Raw genomic sequence first — 20,399 nt, 5'->3', positions numbered from 1 at the left:
GAAAACGAAAACAAAAGACATGTTAGTTTTTGTTTTTGTACTACCGCTACCACCTTATATGAATTCGCCTTGGAAAGATCGCAACACGTTTCCGCCACCCGAACAACTGCAAAGGCACCTCCTCGAATTGAATAGCACATCAAAGCCTGATGATGTAAATCACGACAAAGTGCAGACCAACCTCAGCACATTTTGCTCGCAGGTCTCCCACCGTGTAGAATTACCGCTAGACGCGATACAGCCTGACTCAGCTCAGGTCGGACTATTGCAGCGATCTCTACGGGTAGCGCTTACACGACACCACCCAACTCGTTCACCCTTAAGATTTCTGGCTCTCCGATTATTACAAAAATGGCAACAAGTGATGGGATTCTGTGGACCAGATTCCTGCTCGTACTACAACAATGATTACTTCAATTAAATTTTCCATTTTGCGCAAACCGAAATGAAGTTAATTCCGAAATCTGCTTTTTCGCCCCATCTGGCAACCTTAATGTTCTATAAAAATCAGCTGTGAATTTGGCAGTTCATAACCAAAAAATATACAAGTGCACGCGAATTGCTTCGCTCTAAGTTTTATAAAACTTCCATGCAACTTTAATGAAAAGTAGAAAATAACAGTGTGAAATTTAAAAGCATAAACATAAAAATCGCAGTTTTGAAATGGTGGAAGCGGGGCAAAATGTTTCAATCGATAATCTAGACAAGGATCAAATGAAAACGGTAAGTTTGCATAATCGCTGCTCTATTCGCAAGGAGTATTACTAATAAACAAATTTAAATATTGTAACTAGCGCAGTTTTCTGATTTTCTGATGTCTTACAATAAACTATCGGAAATGTGTTTCACAGATTGTGTTCGCGACTTTACTTCGCGTGTGGTCAAAGACAATGAGGTAACTAGCTGAATTTTCCGACTGTCTGGATACTGTTTGTTTACTTTTTATAATTTAAAATTTCTTCTCAAATCGTTTTTGTATAGGAGCGCTGTGCACTTAACTGCATGGAGAAGTACCTGAAAATGAATCAACGCATTTCACAGCGTTTCCAAGAGTTTCAAATGATTGCCAATGAAAACGCAATAGCGATGGCGCAAAAGACTGGGAAACTTTAACGCAATCCAATATGCACCTTTTGATCGATACTAAGCACAGATGAACACTTACATATATTAAACCATGTACGTTCGAATGCATTTCCGCACACATTTAAAAGTATATAAATTCACCGACTTTATAGGTATACACCAAATTGGGCAAGTGCCCAGACGCTGGCAAAATAGCAGATTAGCTTAAACAACAGTTGTTGCAACAGGGTGTCAGACCACTTGCTCAATTTAGGGGATATCACTAGTGTTTTCTAAAAGTGGGACTCGTCACCATGTTTCGAGTTTCCTCATGTTACTTCCTACTACAAAAAATTAAATAAATACAAAATTTTTACGATCAGTGTTTTCCTGTGGAGACAGGGCCTTAGCGCTCGATATATCCAGAATGATGCTCAATTTTATATTTCCTCTTTTCAGCTCCGCGTTAGGATAAAATGAAAAAAATAAAAATATCATTTTGCATCAATCAATACGCCGGTAAAAATCATTGGAAGCACTACCTTCAGTTGCTTCAACTATCAGTACTTCTTTATAGTTCTAAAAGATGAACGATTCATATACCATCTCGTTAACTCTAGCCTTTTATCCAAACATGTATTTAATAAAAAAAAAACTTGGTTGTTGAGTCGTACGCCGAATTTCACTGCCCTGATAAGAGGGCATATGCTTTTTAAACTGCTTATTTGGCATTTTTATTTTGATATATTTTCGTATAATTGATAAATGATTTAAATTACTATTCAAAAACTTAAAATGCGTAGTAGATACATATGTATGTAGATGAATGGTTAAATATTTCTTATATATTATGATGATGCAAGGACGCAGACGAAAAGTTACTCGATTTTACCATCGGTAAAACATTCCATAAGCAATTTTTGATACGCATTTACGTCCTTAGAATAAAAAATAGATATTGCGATTTTTAACGTAGTGTAGCCAAGTGACAAATTACTAACTTAATGCAAATGCAACTTTTGGTAATTGTTGAATACTAACGAAGAAGACTAATAACTATGAATGCAAATAATTCTATTAGGGTCTGTCGAGTTTTCAGTGTTCTCGGATTTGACATGTTGTGATAAATTAATGAAAATTCTACACAAATTAATTTAGTTTAATGAACTGTACCGCTTTCACCCTGAAAACCCTCTGTCTCGTTAATTAGTGCGTACTCTAGAATCACACGCCCTTCCTTATATCTGCAATGAAATTTAATCTGTTATGTTGAGGCACTTTATTATCATTAAATTAATTTTTTGGTTTTGGCTTACTTTTGTGCATCTTCGGTGGCGTATTCATACATCCAACCCAATTTGGCATCACAACTTTTGCACATTACATCTCTTACCATATGCCTACCTGTAAGCATAACCCTCTCTTGCACACTGCTAAAGGTCAGGTTAACTACTCGTTTGAAAAGATAAGCACGACCTGTGAATATACGAACCAGGAGAACAAAAACAATGCAGAAAGTGATAAGCAATCAATGCAATAAATCTACTATCAATAAATATGCTTGACTCACCCGTTGCACCAGTAAACCGCGTGCTAATCAATTGACTGCGATTGGTAAGATTAGTTTGGCAACTTGCACAATTGAACAGTTTTGAGCCGCCAATATGCTCGAGGAAAACGCGGCCCATATTTAGTATATGTTAGAAATGTTTTTTGTTTTATTTTTATGACGTAGTACTAGTTGGTTTTAATTTTTATGCACACACAACCAGACAAAATATTTTCAAGTTTTTTTAGTGCTACTTGAGTTTCTCACACACTATAGTGTTAATATGCTCTATAGAGGTTTTGTTTAGAGCTGTCTGGGAATATAGAATTTGGTTTCCATATTAGGTAATAAAGAAAACATGCAATGAAACAGCAAAATTATATTCTTTGTTAACAATTTCGTGTTCTTTTGCACTCTTTCAATTTGTTCCTTTTGCTGTACTCTATTTTTTTGACTGTTTGCTTTACAATATATCGCGGAATATAATATTTTTACTACGCTTCAATTATATTTCCAACTTTTGCAATCGTCTTATTCCCTTTGTGTCGAAATTTTCAAGTGCAATTTCAATTTATTTTGACTTTTTCCTCTGATCTTTTCTTGACAATCAATGAACTGTAAATATTCTTGAAGTTGGCTGAAGTTTAATACAGTGCTGCCAGGCGAAGTATATAGTGTTAATTAACAGCTTTCCCAAAATCCTCTCGTTTCGGCGGTTCGTTGGATTGTTAAATAAACGCCCACGATGACCAAATTACAGTCCAATTAACTTTATTGTACAACATGAACGAAAGACACAAGATCACGCGGGACGGAAAGAACGAAAAAAGTTATTTTCTAGCTGCCGAAATCTCGACGCCATCTTTGCTGTAAGAAGTAAACAACGAAGAGAACGGAGAAAACCGCGAAATTGTTGAACGCATGAAAAATCATTTTTATTATACAAATTCTTCTAAAAATCATGCCGTTGTGTTAAATTATTCTTTATCTTATGTGTACACACGTTGTCACAAGCGAAAATGAATAAAATTGCAGTAAAAAGCCACCACCAAATTGTAAACAACGAAGAAATGTAAATAAACGGCTAATGTCAAAATCGTTCAACTTTTTTCCTTAATGCGATTCTAACGGGCTATTCTCCTGCCCGCGTGAACTTGTCTTTTTGGTTCATGATTGTACAATCAACTCTATTGTAAAACAAACACTTAACAACACTTGTTTATGCAATAACAACAATTAATAATAATTGTTAAGGCAATTAAAGCACCGCTAATGTGCGCTGCGCTTTATTGTGAGCCTTACGAACAAAGGTTAAAAATGGACGAACAGTAAATAACAATTGACGAGCTATTGCAATTATAATTAACCCAAAATATTCTGTTGGAGGTGCTAGATATAGGAATTACGTAAAGTAAAAATTAAAAAAATAAATATTACTGTGTGGCTAACGAAAAACATTAAAAATGGACGAACAGTAAAGAACAATTGACAAACTCTCGATTGCAATATAGAAATCTTAATATTTATACTAATGAAGTGCTAACGTTGGTTGGGTCACTTTTAAGGGACGCTCTGGAAATTTTTTTTAATATTCGTGTTTTGATGTTCTTACAAATTAATTACATATGAGATTTCAAATTTTTTTCATGCTTATAATCGTGGTTATTATGTACCATACAGATAACTAGACCATTTTGTTTGCTATTACAAAAACGGTACCGAAAAAAACTTTACAGAGTTTATCTGAGTGCAACCCTGCATGTTTACAACGTCATTTCCACTTTGACAACTAACCGTGCACATCAAACTTCACCTTTCACGCTTTCTTTCCGGTTTTGGATTTTGTCAAGTGTGCTTGTTCTCGATTTCGAGCTAAGGCCAATTATTAAATAAATATCTAATTTTTGGCGACTTGCATCAATAATAATTGTTTAATACTTCTTAACCATGTCTACAAAAGCTGAACTTGCTTGCGTCTACGCTGCTCTCATCCTGGTTGATGATGATGTTGCTGTTACTGTAAGTTGTCTTTGTTCTGCCAAGTGCACAAGAAATATGGCAGAATTTATCCAAAAATACTTCCATAATCTTTAAACAAATAGCACAATTTCTTGTTTCCGCACTAGTGGCGATATATTAAACTGTTACCTATGCTAATTTTTTGAACTTTTAATGTTGCATTTAGTTGCATTTAGGTGACGAATTTTGTATGGATAAATGTACATTTAGAGTAGCATTTAGAGCTAAATGCGCTAAATGTGCTTTTACGCGTAAGCAAAAACAGCCCATAAAGCGCAGCGCACATTAGCGGTGCTTTAATTGCCTTACCGCAGAACTCCACAGGCAAACACCGATGGCCTACCAACTGTCATTTTGACGAGCAATGTGATTGCAAGTTTTTGTGTGTGGGCACTTTGATGTCTTGAAATAAGCATTTGCCGCATGACGCCACCAGACAACATTCTCTCAATTTCGGTGTTTAAAAACATTTAAATCTTTAAAAAACTTGCTGAATAATTTCCTAAAACGTAATAATAAATAATCCAATAAGGAACAGACTTTTATTTTGATTTAATATAAAAATTTCATCGATGTTACCACCAGCACGCTTTCTTTCAAATGAAAATATGGCTGTCAAACTATCGAATTGCCTGCAATAGATGTCAAGCAATAAGCGCTGACATATATTGCAGCACATGAGAAATAGGCGGTCTCCATTGGAAATATATTTTGTGACATAGTTTTCACGACATCAGTGTTTTCCTGTGGAGACAGGGCCTTAACAATTATTATTAATTGTTGTTATTGCATAAACAAGTGTTGTTAATTGTTTGTTTTACAATAAAGTTGATTGTACAATAAAGTTAATTGGACTGTAATTTGGTCATCGTGGGCGTTTATTTAACAATCCAACGAACCGCCGAAACGAGAGGATTTTGGGAAATCTGTTAATTAACACTATATACTTCGCCTGGCAGCACTGTATTAAACTACAGCCAACTTCAAGAATATTTACAGTTCATTGATTGTCAAGAAAAGATCAGAGGGAAAAGTCAAAATAAATTGAAATTGCACTTGAAAATTTCGACACAAAGGGAATAAGACGATTGCAAAAGTTGGAAATATAATTGAAGCGTAGTAAAAATATTATATTCCGCGATATATTGTAAAGCAAACAGTCAAAAAAATAGAGTACAGCAAAAGGAACAAATTGAAAGAGTGCAAAAGAACACGAAATTGTTAACAAAGAATATAATTTTGCTGTTTCATTGCATGTTTTCTTTATTACCTAATATGGAAACCAAATTCTATATTCCCAGACAGCTCTAAACAAAACCTCTATAGAGCATATTAACACTATAGTGTGTGAGAAACTCAAGTAGCACTAAAAAAAACTTGAAAATATTTTGTCTGGTTGTGTGTGCATAAAAATTAAAACCAACTAGTACTACGTCATAAAAATAAAACAAAAAACATTTCTAACATATACTAAATATGGGCCGCGTTTTCCTCGAGCATATTGGCGGCTCAAAACTGTTCAATTGTGCAAGTTGCCAAACTAATCTTACCAATCGCAGTCAATTGATTAGCACGCGGTTTACTGGTGCAACGGGTGAGTCAAGCATATTTATTGATAGTAGATTTATTGCATTGATTGCTTATCACTTTCTGCATTGTTTTTGTTCTCTTGGTTCGTATATTCACAGGTCGTGCTTATCTTTTCAAACGAGTAGTTAACCTGACCTTTAGCAGTGTGCAAGAGAGGGTTATGCTTACAGGTAGGCATATGGTAAGAGATGTAATGTGCAAAAGTTGTGATGCCAAATTGGGTTGGATGTATGAATACGCCACCGAAGATGCACAAAAGTAAGCCAAAACCAAAAAATTAATTTAATGATAATAAAGTGCCTCAACATAACAGATTAAATTTTCATTGCAGATACAAGGAAGGGCGTGTGATTCTAGAGTACGCACTAATTAACGAGACAGAGGGTTTTCAGGGTGAAAGCGGTACAGTTCATTAAACTAAATTAATTTGTGTAGAATTTTCATTAATTTATCACAACATGTTAAATCCGAGAACACTGAAAACTCGACAGACCCTAATAGAATTATTTGCATTCTTAGTTATTAGTCTTCTTCGTTAGTATTCAACAATTACCAAAAGTTGCATTTGCATTAAGTTAGTAATTTAATTGTCACTTGGCTACACTACGTTAAAAATCGCAATATCTATTTTTTATTCTAAGGACGTAAATGCGTATCAAAAATTGCTTATGGAATGTTTTACCGATGGTAAAATCGAGTAACTTTTCGTCTGCGTCCTTGCATCATCATAATATATAAGAAATATTTAACCATTCATCTACATACATATGTATCTACTACGCATTTTAAGTTTTTGAATAGTAATTTAAATCATTTATCAATTATACGAAAATATATCAAAATAAAAATGCCAAATAAGCAGTTTAAAAAGCATATGCCCTCTTATCAGGGCAGTGAAATTCGGCGTACGACTCAACAACCAAGTTTTTTTTTATTAAATACATGTTTGGATAAAAGGCTAGAGTTAACGAGATGGTATATGAATCGTTCATCTTTTAGAACTATAAAGAAGTACTGATAGTTGAAGCAACTGATGGTAGTGCTTCCAATGATTTTTACCGGCGTATTGATTGATGCAAAATGATATTTTTATTTTTTTCATTTTATCCTAACGCGGAGCTGAAAAGAGGAAATATAAAATTGAGCATCATTCTGGATATATCGAGCGCTAAGGCCCTGTCTCCACAGGAAAACACTGATCGTAAAAGTTTTGTATTTATTTAATTTTTTGTAGTAGGAAGTAACATGAGGAAACTCGAAACATGGTGACGAGTCCCACTTTTAGAAAACACTAGTGATATCCCCTAAATTGAGCAAGTGGTCTGACACCCTGTTGCAACAACTGTTGTTTAAGCTAATCTGCTATTTTGCCAGCGTCTGGGCACTTGCTCAATTTGGTGTATACCTATAAAGTCGGTGAATTTATATACTTTTAAATGTGTGCGGAAATGCATTCGAACGTACATGATTTAATATATGTAAGTGTTCATCTGTGCTTAGTATCGATCAAAAGGTGCATATTGGAATGCGTTAAAGTTTCCCAGTCTTTTGCGCCATCGCTATTGCGTTTTCATTGGCAATCATTTGAAACTCTTGGAAACGCTGTGAAATGCGTTGTTCATTTTCAGGTACTTCTCCATGCAGTTAAGTGCACAGCGCTCCTATACAAAAACGATTTGAGAAGAAATTTTAAATTATAAAAAGTAAACAAACAGTATCCAGACAGTCGGAAAATTCAGCTAGTTACCTCATTGTCTTTGACCACACGCGAAGTAAAGTCGCGAACACAATCTGTGAAACACATTTCCGATAGTTTATTGTAAGACATCAGAAAATCAGAAAACTGCGCTAGTTACAATATTTAAATTTGTTTATTAGTAATACTCCTTGCGAATAGAGCAGCGATTATGCAAACTTACCGTTTTCATTTGATCCTTGTCTAGATTATCGATTGAAACATTTTGCCCCGCTTCCACCATTTCAAAACTGCGATTTTTATGTTTATGCTTTTAAATTTCACACTGTTATTTTCTACTTTTCATTAAAGTTGCATGGAAGTTTTATAAAACTTAGAGCGAAGCAATTCGCGTGCACTTGTATATTTTTTGGTTATGAACTGCCAAATTCACAGCTGATTTTTATAGAACATTAAGGTTGCCAGATGGGGCGAAAAAGCAGATTTCGGAATTAACTTCATTTCGGTTTGCGCAAAATGGAAAATTTAATTGAAGTAATCATTGTTGTAGTACGAGCAGGAATCTGGTCCACAGAATCCCATCACTTGTTGCCATTTTTGTAATAATCGGAGAGCCAGAAATCTTAAGGGTGAACGAGTTGGGTGGGTATGCAAAGAGCTGGTTGGTGTCGTGTAAGCGCTACCCGTAGAAATCGCTGCAATAGTCCGACCTGAGCTGAGCCAGGCTGTATCGCGTCTAGCGGTAATTCTACACGGTGGGAGACCTGCGAGCAAAATGTGCTGAGGTTGGTTTGCACTTTGTCGTGATTTATATCGTCAGGCTTTGGTGTGCTACTCAATTCGAGGAGGTGCCTTTGCAGTTATTCGGGTGGCGGAAACGTGTTGCGATCTTTCCGCTCTAGTACAGGGTGACGATTAACAACTGTTAACCAGGTTTTTTGAAAAATAAAAAGGGTTCTTTATAGATTTTGCGAAAAAAATATTTTATTGTTAATTTTCCACAGAGTTTACTTTAATTTCATTAAGTAGATTTTAAATGTTTACCTTTGTTTGCGCAGTAAACACTTTGAGAGAAAAGCGCAAGCGGCACGCAAGTCTTCGTCAGTTAATTAATTCCATATTTTCTATAACCATAAGCTAATTTCCTCCCTTTTGAGTTCTTTATACTCCCCCTTTTGTCCAACATAAGTGCTCATACTCAAAAACCGAATAGACTCGGAACTGGTGGCTACGGGATTTCAGCACTGCAACAAGGGCGTAGGAAGTTGCTCGTCCATTATCGAGTGGTGCGCACTCCTGAACATACCCTAAAGTGGCACCAGTCAAGACAGGTGATGCAGAAACGTTCATAGAGCATCACATGAATTTCTGCATAAAAAAAAAAAAATGGGAAAAACGCCGCTTATATATTTTTAGCGGGTAGGGCTCGATTTGATTGGTGTCACATTACGATATATTCTGGACTGACACACCGAGCAGAAGAGCTGTTGGTTTGTCCTTGTTCGTGGGTTGCGGTAGCGTGTAGGTGGGCTTTGGTTGTGTGTGTGTGCTATGCCCCCCTGCGTCTGTGTTATGTGGGAGGGTAGTCGTGTTGGGATTGCGTTGCGTAGGTGAACTCCGGTGAGCCGTGGAAGTAACCTGCGTGTTTGATGGGACCGGTACGTGGCGTGTGTTGTGCGTCACTGAGGCAGCCGTGTTATTTGTTCAGTTAGAACAGCACGGGTCCACAAAGGAACTGGTTCATTGCCTTTGAGTGTTAAGACCTAAGAAGTGGAGTTTGGGAGTAATCGTTTGACTTACGCAGCAGGTGTAGTTTCTGGCCAAGGGTTTGACTCGATAGCAGCCCTGTGCAGAAAAATGAGGAGCATGTAGTTGTAGTGGCCCCATGGACGAAAAACATATAAGGGATTTCGCCGACCTAAACAGGATTAGATCGCCGAAACGACAGCCCTTGGTCGGGATAAAACCCTCGAGTCATTCCAGTACGTAGAGAACCGGTTGTCGTGGGAATGATGGGGGTTTAGTCTCCTGGTTCGTCTCGACTAAGATGTTGTTTTACCTTACGAAATCAGTTTGAAGCAGCAAACGATGCAGCGTGAATACTTTAAAGCCTTTTGCAGTTAAACTTTGCCTGCACGCATGTCAAGTCTGCGACTTTCTTCAACGCCGGCGCGAACAAGAAATGTTAGCTCTTTCTTTTGTTAGGTACGTCTTCTTCGTTTTGCAGTATTTGCGGTGCTCAATAGGTAGATGAATTGTTCTGGCTTGTTTTTGCTGGCAGGTAGAAGTCTGTGATTTTTACCTCCTTTGATTTTGTAGTTAGGGTATTCCCTTCCATGTCTATCCTTAATATTTTGTTGTTATTTTTCTTTTCGTACAGTAGTTTTAGAGGTTCAAACAGTACGTCCGATACCGTATTTGTTTGCTCATTTATTTTTTGTCCTTTGAAAGTCTTCTGTTTATATATTTCTACATGTTCGAATATATTCAATCGTTGTCATTTATGTTGTACAAGGAGAAGTTCTGCTGTTTGTCCAATCTTCATTGGTGCGCGTTTATTTTGTATCATGCGATTTGCGAATTATAATCTCTTATATGTTCTCAATACCTTGTTCTTATATTTCGTCTTGTTTGTCCTATGTAGCTGTATCCACATTCGCAGGATAACTTGTAAACGCCCTGTTTATCTAGCGGGTCTTCCTCGCTTTTTTTCTCTTTCAATATTCTTCCCACAGTGTTCCTTGTTTTAAATGATGTCTGATGAATGTCGTGCTTATGAAAGAATTTGGCAAGTTTATATGATGTCTTACCCGTGTAAGTTAGAACTGCCCGAGCTTTTTTATTGTTTTCCTCTTTGCTTGTCTTTTTCGATTTTGTGTCATTTCTTAACTTTCCAACCAGGCCTCTCTTATATCCGTTATTTTCCGCAATGTCATATATTGTATCCAGTTCCTGTAGTTTTCAAGCCTCGTTATAAGTTGTCTAAGTGCTGCATTTTTGTGTTGTTGTGGATGGTTCGCTGCTGCTGGTTTTTCTGTATATTTCGAACCCTACTTTGCTCGTGGTATTGTTTATTTTAATTGTTAAATCCAGATAGTTAATCTTTCTTTCCTCTGTTCTTTGTTGAGATAGTTCGACTATCTGCTTCTCTTCGTTTCCCTCTATTAGACATACTACATCATCGACAGTCTCGCGTAGGATTTTACTCCTAGGATGGCCGATAGGTTTTCCATATATTTCTCCTCTAGTATTTGCGTGGGTACTTCCATGAGTATTGCTGACGTCGGATTGTCCATTCCTAACCCGTTCGTCTGTTTATATATCTTATTATTGAACCGGAAGTAGTTCTGTTTTAATGTAACCTTTAATGCGTTTACTATTTCCGTAGAAGCTTCTCTTTTCGTTTTTCCAATCAGGATTTCTTGTAGGGTCTTATAGTAATATAGTTAATAATAGGTCTCATGTTGTTGTTGTAGCAGCATGCAAATTTCCCAGAGTTTTTGGGGAGTGTTGCTGGAGTGACAGTCCTTGGCCAAATATAAATCTGGGTCGTTCCGGTTACGTAGACCCGACTGTCGTGGGAACGTGATAGGTCTCATCGAAGTGCCTGGTTTTTGTATCTTCGGCAAGGCACTCAACGGAACATAAAGAATATATATATATTTTTTTTAAATAAACAATCTTATTTATTTACTTTTAATTGCAATTTTAATGCCAAATTTTAAACACAAAATAAATATATTTATGTATATATTGTATGTATGTTTTATTCCAAAAATGTTTGTTTTGTGATTTATATGAATCTAGTTTTCTCGAATTTTCGCTCTTCTAAATACTAGTTATGTGTGAATGTTTTAGTACAATCAGTTTTATTTTTTTTATATTTTTTATATTATAGCTGGTAAATTAAAAACATATTAAATTTCCGTTAACATTTTGTAGCCTAAATTGTTACGCCTATCGCAGACCTCATTCATTTTACCCACTTTAGTTCATTTTGCGTTTTTTGCGTTTTTTTCATTTTTTTCTTTCCTTTTTTGTTTTGCATAACATGAAAAACTTCGCTCGATTTTTGCACACACATACAACATTACATATATATGCTTCAGTTGCGCAGCATAATTTAAACCACAAAAAAAAAAACGAATGTTTCAACAAAACAAACGCTATCGTCTATTTGTATTCATACCTAACACACATTAAGTGCGTTACAGCATAAAAACAAAAATTAAATTAAATCGGAAATATCCAATTTCTAAGTTATTTACAGTGAAATACAATATTGCTTAGAATTACAATTACAAATATTTACTTTATATTTTGGATAGGTAGACACAGATATATGTATGTATCCAATCAGTGTTATGTATAACTTTTTGTTCGTCTCTTTCTTATAAGCAACATATAAAGCAAACGCTTATTTTGCACATAAATGAGTATAAGGTAATACCTACTCTAAGCAAATCATTAGAATTTCGACATTAATGTGAAGAGGACCGATTGACTTTTAGTTTATCTTATGACTACTTACATACATACATACAATTTTTACGTTTTTTTTTAATATATAGACCAAATCAGGCGTATTTAAAAAATTAAGTTAAATATGATAAAAGATTGCGCAATAAAACCCTTAAAAAATAGATTTCTGGTATAAAAGAACAAACTTTATACCTTTAAGATACAAATAATTCAATTGCAATCAATTAATGGGAATATAGTTTTAAAATATTTAGCAATATTGCTTACAATTATCATTTTTAAATGAAAAGTAATATACAGCAAGCTGCAACTGTAATTATTACTGTCGTGTAAAACAAATTCGTCTAGTGATTATCTTAGACTGTAGCTTTTGTAGACGCGTTGTGTGCCGCTGCGCGTTGTCGTCATCGTGGGGCTGTCGCCATTGCCCATAAGGCCGATATTAGCATTCGCATTGGCAGCAGACGTTGAAGCGTGATGCGTTTCTAAATTTAGCGGAAGCGCACAATCATCAGACTGATTCATTTCGTGCACTAAATCTCGCTTCTTGAAATAATCGATTAACTTCTTTGTCGATTTGATGTGCGCTACTGCGGAAGCTTCCGACTAAAGCAAAGAAAATTCATAAAATGAACCATCTCATATAGCTTAAGAAATAACTTAATAACATGCGTATATATATTTAAACCAACTTACACAAGTCAAATCCATAAAAGTGTAATATTTCTCCAGTACACTGACGATTTCTTTGAATGCATTGCCGCGTAAATTTCTACGCACTAGTGCTTCATATTCCTCATTGTCAGTGATTAAATGACCAATTAGTAGGGCTGCATAACTACCCTTGATGGTGTGTTCCATATGGTGGCCAGAGTTCTTCAACACTACAAATTTAATTAAATCATAAATGTCAAGAAAATGAATTTCTATATATGTAATACAAATTCATTGGGTGTAATACTAACAGTTATTTACAGTTTCATCTACTTCCTCCTGTTTCTTTTTGTTTTTATCGGTACTATCCAAAATGGCATCTGTATTCTTTTCGACCAATCTATTTGAAAATGACCAATATATTAAAACTTAATGTAATTTTTGATATCAAAAATCAAAATAATTAATCACCTAGCTAATTCCTCGCACTTGTAGAAATATTCCATCACAGCTTGCACAGCAGTCACCTTGTTATGTTGGTGGCTACTGTATTCGGGCGGTGCATTCACTTTCATTATCGCCACTCGATTAGGTATCGTATACATCGTGAGGTTGATAAGCAATAGCAGCACCTTTATATTAACAAAAACCGGAGTAAGATTTTTAATTTCATCTTCTTTTTTTCATACACTATTTAGCCCAATTTCTTACCAGAATACTCAGCTCAAAGACACAACGTTCAGGAATGTAGTTGGGTGCCTGCAGCAGCAAGCGGAAGCTAGTTTCTATTACAGATTTGCGTTGGCCAAGCGTTTCGGCACCCAACGCCTTCGCCGGATTGAATGTGTGCGTTAAATTGATAAGCACTTTGAGAAGTGGAAACAATAGCTCTCGCATTACCACACCGGGACTATCTTTAGCAGTTTGCTCCGACGAATCCGAAACATGTCGCATTATCTCACGATCGCAAAGTGTAAAAAGGGAGCACAAGGTATGAACCGCAGCACCTTGACTATAGGTCAACACATACCGTTGGTTCTCCTCATTTAGTTGGGTCACATTCTCAAGCACACGCATGCATCGCTCGACAGTTTGCATGTTGTCGAGTAGCGACTGAGTCCAATGAATGTGTGTGGCACCATTGCTACAGTCGATTACTGGCCGACAATTATCCGAAATAGTTTTGATAATGTGCTCTAGCCCACCAAGGGAGCGCAGCTCTTCCTTGAACCAATCACCAGCACGTTTGGACGTCAATGACAGCAAAGTTTCCATTGCCAATGTACCAACTGTAAGCGTGTCCACATTAAGATGGGAAGCTTTGCCTTGAGATTTGATTTCCTCACACAGTTCGCGCACTTTTTGACGATTTCGTTCATAATTGGCGCGATCTGAGGGTGCAGCAACAATCTCCGATTCGAGCAGATTCATCATTAATTCCAGCGAATCCCGATCCAAATCCATATTTAGACCCTCTTGTGATAGTATAAACATAATGGCTGATGTACATAGGCCTAGACTCTGATCTAAATTTGCGTCAGAAAGCGCCTAATTGAGAAATAGTATACAAATTTAGTATAAGGTATAAGTTCAAATTTAGATTTTCCACAACTTACCTTGAAAAACTTTGTAACAACACCATGCGCGCGTACATGCATTCGGAAAGTGGGTATCATACATTTCGAGGCCAGTTGTAGTGCTGACAAGCAGCGTGTTGGTGTTGGATTGTGCGGTTGCAGTGCATCCAAAATATACTCAACGTCATCGTCCATTTCCTGATATTCACCGATTTCCTGTATTTGATGCGCCGTTTTCACATTGCGCACCACCGTATAAAAGCCTTTTGCTTTACGGTCCACTTTCACGCTGGTTACTGAGTCGCCCGGCGCATCAATATCCATTTCATAGGGGCTGTTAGCGCGTATTTGAGCGTTATTTCCCTTTGTCACCCGCGTCAACTTGCCAAGCGCTGGACTATTTTCGCTTGAGATACCGCCGGGACTTAGACCCTCGCTGAAGTCATCGAAAATAGCATCTGCAGCAGTGCGAGTAACTGCTGGCTGTACAACTGACTCGTTCTTCTGTAGTTGCAAGGTGTTCGTGTTATCCACAGTGTTGCCGTTCGCTTCAGCGTCCCAACTGTGTTTGTATAGATGTCGTTTAGAGGCTGCTGATTGATCTGTCTGATCTTGTGGGACAAGTGCTCGGCTTTTGAAAATGCTACCCTTTTTCTTTGAAATCACCAGTTTTACCGAGCCTCGATGTGGTTCTTCATCACCATTTGGACCTGATCCCGCATCATTGCTGACACCGTAGACGACATGTTCGGCTAAGAGTCCAGCCGTGGGCGACTCTACGACTGCATTGCAATTTGCTTGATTGTCTAGTGTTAGTGTGCGCTTAAATTTGTCTTTGACCTTATAGTCACGTCGCGGAGGCGATGAAGGTGTTGCGCTAGCAGGGCGGGTGAGTGAGTTGGAATTTGAGTTGGTGTCATGCAAATCCAATGTTGGGGTCAATGTTGTGTTCTGTAGTTGTGCGGTAAGTTGTGGAGAAACACAAACGTTCAAATCACTATCTGCAGCCGTATCTGTGTAATCTATATTTGCCAACTTAATTGGCGGACCAGTTTGCTGTTCCTCCAATTCTTCTGCAGATGGTTGTAGCACTTGTGTTACTTGTTGATTTTTACGTTTCCTGCCATAGCTACGTGCGGCAGGTGGCGTACTAGCAGTAAGCGGTGATGTGCTCGCTGCGCCACTTCTGGTAGCAGCGGCTGCTGCCTCCTCGGCGGCACCCGCTTTTGCTGACAAATTGGCGGCAATTTTATTTATATTGTTAATGGTACTGCTCACATTATTGTTGATGCTGATGTTACGGGGCGGACGACCTCGGCGTGTTACAGGAGCTGCAGCAATTGCAGGCGTCTCAATACTATCGGATGTTTGATTTGTTGCAAACTCTGTTATAGGTACTTTTGCCAATTCTTTTGAGCCCTTTACAGGCGACTCATCGGGTTCTGTAGATGGTGGAGTGGAGACTTCGGATGTTGGCAGTACCTTCTTCGGCCGCCCCCTGGTAGCACGCTTGTTGGTGGTGGTGGTGGATGTGTTAGGTTCTTCCGCAATTGCAGCAGTAGCCGACGGTATGACAGTTTTTCGGCCTCGAGTTCTAGCTGTTGTCACTGGCTGAATTTTTTGTGGAGATGGGGTTATATTTTCCTCCTGTACATTGTTCGCTTTAGCTCCACGGCCACGACCACGTGTCACACGACGATTTTCCGTAGTTTCTTGTTCCGTTTCGTTGACTTCTTCTCTTTGGTTTTCAGTGTTCTTATCCGAAACATCCATTTGCTCTTGTTCCATTTCACCGTTTACTTTCTGTTCATTGGTTTCTTTATTCGGGGGAACGGTAGATTGAAGGCTTTCATCTCCCCGTAACACGGCCAGAATATCTTCTTGCAGGGGCTCCTCCACCAAATTCGTTGCACGTTGACTAACTTCACCGTCCATCATCATAGATTCCAATCGAGACTCGATATCTGAGGGCGGCGCCACTAAAGAGGAATGCTGACTTGTCTCAAGATCGCTAGTTATAACGCTAGATCCACGACTATGTATAACACAGCTTTCCTCCTGCGCTATCTGTGTCAGAAGTTGTGGTGTACTGTTACCTTTCGAGGAAATGCTACCTAAAACCGAGGATTGCGAATCAAAGTCGCGCTCCGAGAGTGCTGGCGGTGAAATAACAGTGCGGCCGAATAGTGCTGATTGCTGCTGTGGCTCTAAGTGTGCATTAAACGCCAAATGCGGCGAGGGTGTCTTGAATTCACTACCAGTTGTAGCAATATTTGCTTGTAGAGAATTTGAAAGCTGTTCTAAAGCGGCGTGTTTTAAGTGCTTATGTTTTTTACTTTTCGATTTCTTTTCGCGCTCACTGCCGGGAATACTACCTGACTCTGCGGCGGCAGCTGCTTTCTGTGCTGCTGCTGCAGCTTTTGCCGCTTCTGCTGCTTTAATGGCGTTTCGTATCACGTCGGTTTTTATTATCAACTTTAAACGTTCCTTTGGCGGTTTATCCGGCGAAATCTTCACAGTTGAGTAGTTTATCTCCGGTGGGTCTTCAGCGTTATGATGCTGGGGCGCCAGCGACACGCTTGCCGTATGAGGAGCGGGAAGTGGTGGTGGTGGTAGCACAGGATCTGGTGATGGCGGTCGGAGCGGCTTTACAATAATCTTTGGTGTATTGTATGCCGTTGGCAGATGAATGGGAGGAACTTCTTCAGTAGATGCGTGTCGAGATTTTGATAATTCGGTATCGAGCTGTTGACGCGGAGAGGCGACGTTGTTGCTTGCCGGTTGCTCTTCACTATCTGTACTCACCAAACGAGAAGTACCCTGAAATATTTGAATATTAATTAATTTAGTTTCTTGATAATAAACACAAAACATTTGTTAAAGTCATCTCCTTTATTACAAGCTGTACATTTGGTTAAGGAGCAAATTTTAGATATGTTATAATCTACACGGCTGCAGTTTTGTTTCTGAACCAACGTAGTTATTTGAAATATAAAAAAGAACAAAGCGAAACAAAAATTGCGCGCGTTTTTTATGTTGTTTGTTGATACACTTCTTTCCTGTTCTCTTTTGTGGTGGTTTTCTATGCATTTATTTGTTCTCTTTTTTGCATTTGAAGGAAATTAGAACATAATCTATTGTGAATGGTGGTGAAGTTGAGAATTTTACCACATTTCTAAAGGTGGGAGGGGGTTTCTGGGGGCCAAATTAATTTTCAAGAGTATGCAAAATGCAAGTGGGCTTTGTTAGAAAGTGATCAAGCGGTAATTAAAGATTACGACGATGGCCTATTATATTTTTGACAAAAACTTACGGCCCTTTTTTTAAAAATAAAATATTGTATTTTCATACAAATTTTCCATTTAAAAAGTAGTTAATGTCTTCTTTGTTTTTTTTTTTAATTTGGGTGTTAAGTTGTATTTATTTTTAAAACAGCGTTTGCATTTCGACCTAGTGTAGAGTTGCTATGTTCTTTGCCTAAGTCGTATTACTGAGCTTTAAATAAATCGAATACTTAGTAAATTACCTTCGAAATTCTCAGCACGATTGGAGGGTGCTCAGGCGTTTTCGGCGCCAAGATGGGTGCGACCGCTGCTGTGGTGGCTGTAGCACTGCCAATTGATATTGAACTAATAGCAGCGGACGTAGGCGCGGGTGTAGCAGGTGGCGGCAGATCCGGCTCCACCACCGCAACTTCTTTTTTACCTTCATCTGGGATCGACACGGCAGATTCTTCTGCCACAGCTGGTTTAATTTTAGGAAATATAATGTCTTTAAGAGGAGTTGGTATGCGTTCATCCTCGTCATCTTCACAATAGTTTACAACTTTACGTGCACGTGAAATTATACGAGATGGTGGTGCCTCAGGTTTTAATTTTTTCTCCTCTTTCTTCTTTTTTTGTTTTGTTTCGCTAACCGGTTTTGTGGAGGTTGCAGCTTCATTAACATTGCCATCACTTAGCGCTGCCGTTTGTTTAGCACTGGATTTCTTCGGTGATTTTTTCTTGCGTTCACTTGAATGTGCTTTGGGTATTTTCAATTTGATAGGCTCACGCACTGGGGTGCTGAGGGAACCTGTATTCGATGTTCCAGCGGAGTAATTTTCACGGGCTGGCGATGCCGGTGTTCTCGGCATATTTTGAATTATTTGCGCAATCACCTCCGGCGGCGCAGTGTTGCGTGATTTGAAAAACTTCTTAGGCTTTGGCGGCTCCGGCACCGAAGGTGACATGTCATCATCTAGCAAGGACGCAGGACTCTGTGCTGGACTTACTGCAGCGGCCGCGGCGGCAGCAGCTGCTGCAACTGCTGGGGATAATGCGGCTAATGCGTAGGTACGCGTTGACGTGAAACCTATTTTGCCCCATTTACCGACAGTGCCTACGGAACGTGCCACAGTGGGTCGATTGGTATTCTCCTCGCCCTTGCAGAGCACGTCCAGTGGGACAACAATATTTTTCCCCCAGCGTGACATTACGATCGTTGATGTGGATGATTACCGCTTACCAGATGTTTAGGTTATGGTCAGAAACAAAGTATTGCTTAGTTAATTCTATGATTATTACAATCGATGATTCTTACTTTTGTTTTCATTTGACTTCTTGTATATGTATATATATATATAAAGTTATATTTTGCACAATTTGGGTTTGCGAATTTTTTGAAGGCAAATCACAATGGTGAGTTTGTTTTATATGTTTTTATTGTTTTATTGGTAATGTGTCTGATCGATTCCATTATTTTATAAAACATTTCCATATATTTCCACATATTTTCTTTTCAATTTCAATGAAGCGTGAGTTGTTTTTTCCCCTTTTATTTATGCAAGGGGCGCATGATATACATAGTTAAATTCACCACGTTTGAATTGTTTATATTTTCACCTTGGCTGTCAGTAGTAGACAACACAAAACGTCAGATGTTTTTGTTGTAATATCATGCAGTTTCCTTTCGGCGCGACTTTCATCTGCTCCCCCAATAAGATTTACGTCTCGTCGAAAAATACTACCACTTTTTCCTCTCCAGCCACCCAATCAATGGGCTCGACCAAATACAATGAAATTTTACAATTCTACATGAAAATGCTTCCTTTAACAATTAAACACTTTATTACTGATTTTACGACACAAGTTTTCGCCAGAATGCACCCAGTTGTGCAATAAAAAGCCAACAGTTGCCTAAAATATGACAAAATTTTTTCACCAATTTCCTTTCACATTGGTGTTCACAGTGCCACAGTACCTTTACGTGCCTTTCTTTGTAGGACAGACGGCTAGAGCACACGATATTTAGATTACTTCAAAACAAACAAAAACCAATAATAACGCTCGGAAAATATTTCGAAACTAATCTTTGCAATATGTTTTAATCACTTGTTAAAAATTTATTCACGAAAACTGATTTGAAATTGACATATAAAGAAAATTATTTTTGACGAGATTTACTGCTTTTATGTATCGAAGCCATTTTTATTTTTCTCGCTTCTTATTCACCACGCTCAATGGTATTGCCATTCGGTTGGGATTTAAAGCAAATTATTTTGCGAGTTGAGGAATCAGAGAGACACAACTGAATTTATTGAATGAGTCAACTGATTTTTTGTAATTTACACTGGCGATCAAAACAGAGTGCATGCACGACATTTTATTTATTTATTTATTTATGTTTAATAACATAACTTACAGCAGCATTACTTTTATAATAATAAGCGGATTACTTTGAAATTTCCAGCAATTGGTTCTTATTATCTAAGGAATAAAGCCTAGTA

The 20,399-nt window shown here is 37.9% G+C and overlaps 6 protein-coding genes across 7 annotated transcripts in view; 2 read left to right on the top strand and 4 right to left on the bottom strand.

Annotated features, from left to right (window-relative positions):
* The window catches only part of LOC108365873 (60S acidic ribosomal protein P1-like), an 835-nt gene extending 405 nt beyond the window's left edge, over positions 1-430 (bottom strand). The window contains exon 1 of the mRNA XM_017620065.1: positions 413-430. Coding sequence (XP_017475554.1) covers positions 413-430 — 18 coding nt within the window. The remainder of the gene's footprint in view (positions 1-412) is intronic.
* A 91-nt stretch (positions 431-521) lies between these two features.
* LOC108365879 (mitochondrial import inner membrane translocase subunit Tim9-like) lies at positions 522-1,441 on the top strand. Of its 2 annotated transcripts, XR_001848020.1 has the most exons (4): positions 526-723; positions 800-895; positions 982-1,179; positions 1,239-1,441. XR_001848020.1 is itself a non-coding variant. In XM_017620071.1 (3 exons), exons 1-3 carry the CDS (start codon positions 664-666, stop codon positions 1,111-1,113), a joined length of 288 nt encoding a protein of 95 aa, XP_017475560.1. In that variant the 5' UTR covers positions 522-663; the 3' UTR covers positions 1,114-1,441. The 2 variants fall into 2 exon arrangements, 1 of the variants encoding a protein (XP_017475560.1); XM_017620071.1 differs by having other exon boundaries at positions 522-723; positions 982-1,441.
* Positions 1,442-2,345: 904 nt separating this feature from the next.
* Positions 2,346-3,193, bottom strand: LOC108365878 (protein yippee). Its single transcript, XM_017620069.1, has 2 exons — positions 2,636-3,193; positions 2,346-2,541 (listed from the first exon to the last, which is right to left on the bottom strand). Exons 1-2 carry the CDS (start codon positions 2,751-2,753, stop codon positions 2,378-2,380), a joined length of 282 nt encoding a protein of 93 aa, XP_017475558.1. The 5' UTR covers positions 2,754-3,193; the 3' UTR covers positions 2,346-2,377.
* Positions 3,194-5,971: 2,778 nt separating this feature from the next.
* Positions 5,972-7,072, top strand: Ype (yippee zinc finger protein). Its single transcript, XM_017620068.1, has 3 exons — positions 5,972-6,227; positions 6,322-6,481; positions 6,555-7,072. Exons 1-3 carry the CDS (start codon positions 6,110-6,112, stop codon positions 6,637-6,639), a joined length of 363 nt encoding a protein of 120 aa, XP_017475557.1. The 5' UTR covers positions 5,972-6,109; the 3' UTR covers positions 6,640-7,072.
* Positions 7,073-7,434: 362 nt separating this feature from the next.
* On the bottom strand, positions 7,435-8,361 carry LOC108365876 (mitochondrial import inner membrane translocase subunit Tim9-like). Its single transcript, XM_017620067.1, is given in 4 exon segments — positions 7,435-7,839; positions 7,842-7,884; positions 7,971-8,066; positions 8,143-8,361. Coding segments are annotated over 4 exon segments (285 nt in total). The 5' UTR covers positions 8,203-8,361; the 3' UTR covers positions 7,435-7,753.
* Positions 8,362-12,472: 4,111 nt separating this feature from the next.
* Positions 12,473-20,113, bottom strand: wapl (cohesin release factor wings apart-like). Its single transcript, XM_017620063.1, has 8 exons — positions 19,874-20,113; positions 18,159-19,809; positions 14,672-17,452; positions 13,767-14,603; positions 13,527-13,687; positions 13,367-13,455; positions 13,098-13,285; positions 12,473-13,007 (listed from the first exon to the last, which is right to left on the bottom strand). The coding sequence occupies exons 2-8, from the start codon at positions 19,104-19,106 to the stop codon at positions 12,753-12,755; spliced, it is 5,259 nt and encodes a 1,752-aa protein (XP_017475552.1). The 5' UTR covers positions 19,107-19,809; positions 19,874-20,113; the 3' UTR covers positions 12,473-12,752.
* Between the last annotated feature and the right edge of the window lie 286 nt (positions 20,114-20,399).

This window comes from Rhagoletis zephyria, unplaced genomic scaffold (assembly GCF_001687245.7).
Source record: "Rhagoletis zephyria isolate East Lansing unplaced genomic scaffold, Rhagoletis_zephyria_1.1 Rzeph_scaffold_02035, whole genome shotgun sequence".
In the NCBI taxonomy this organism is placed as follows: Eukaryota; Metazoa; Arthropoda; class Insecta; order Diptera; family Tephritidae; genus Rhagoletis; species Rhagoletis zephyria.
Note: the sequence above shows the minus strand (reverse complement) of the source record. Positions and strands in the feature narration are given on the sequence as shown.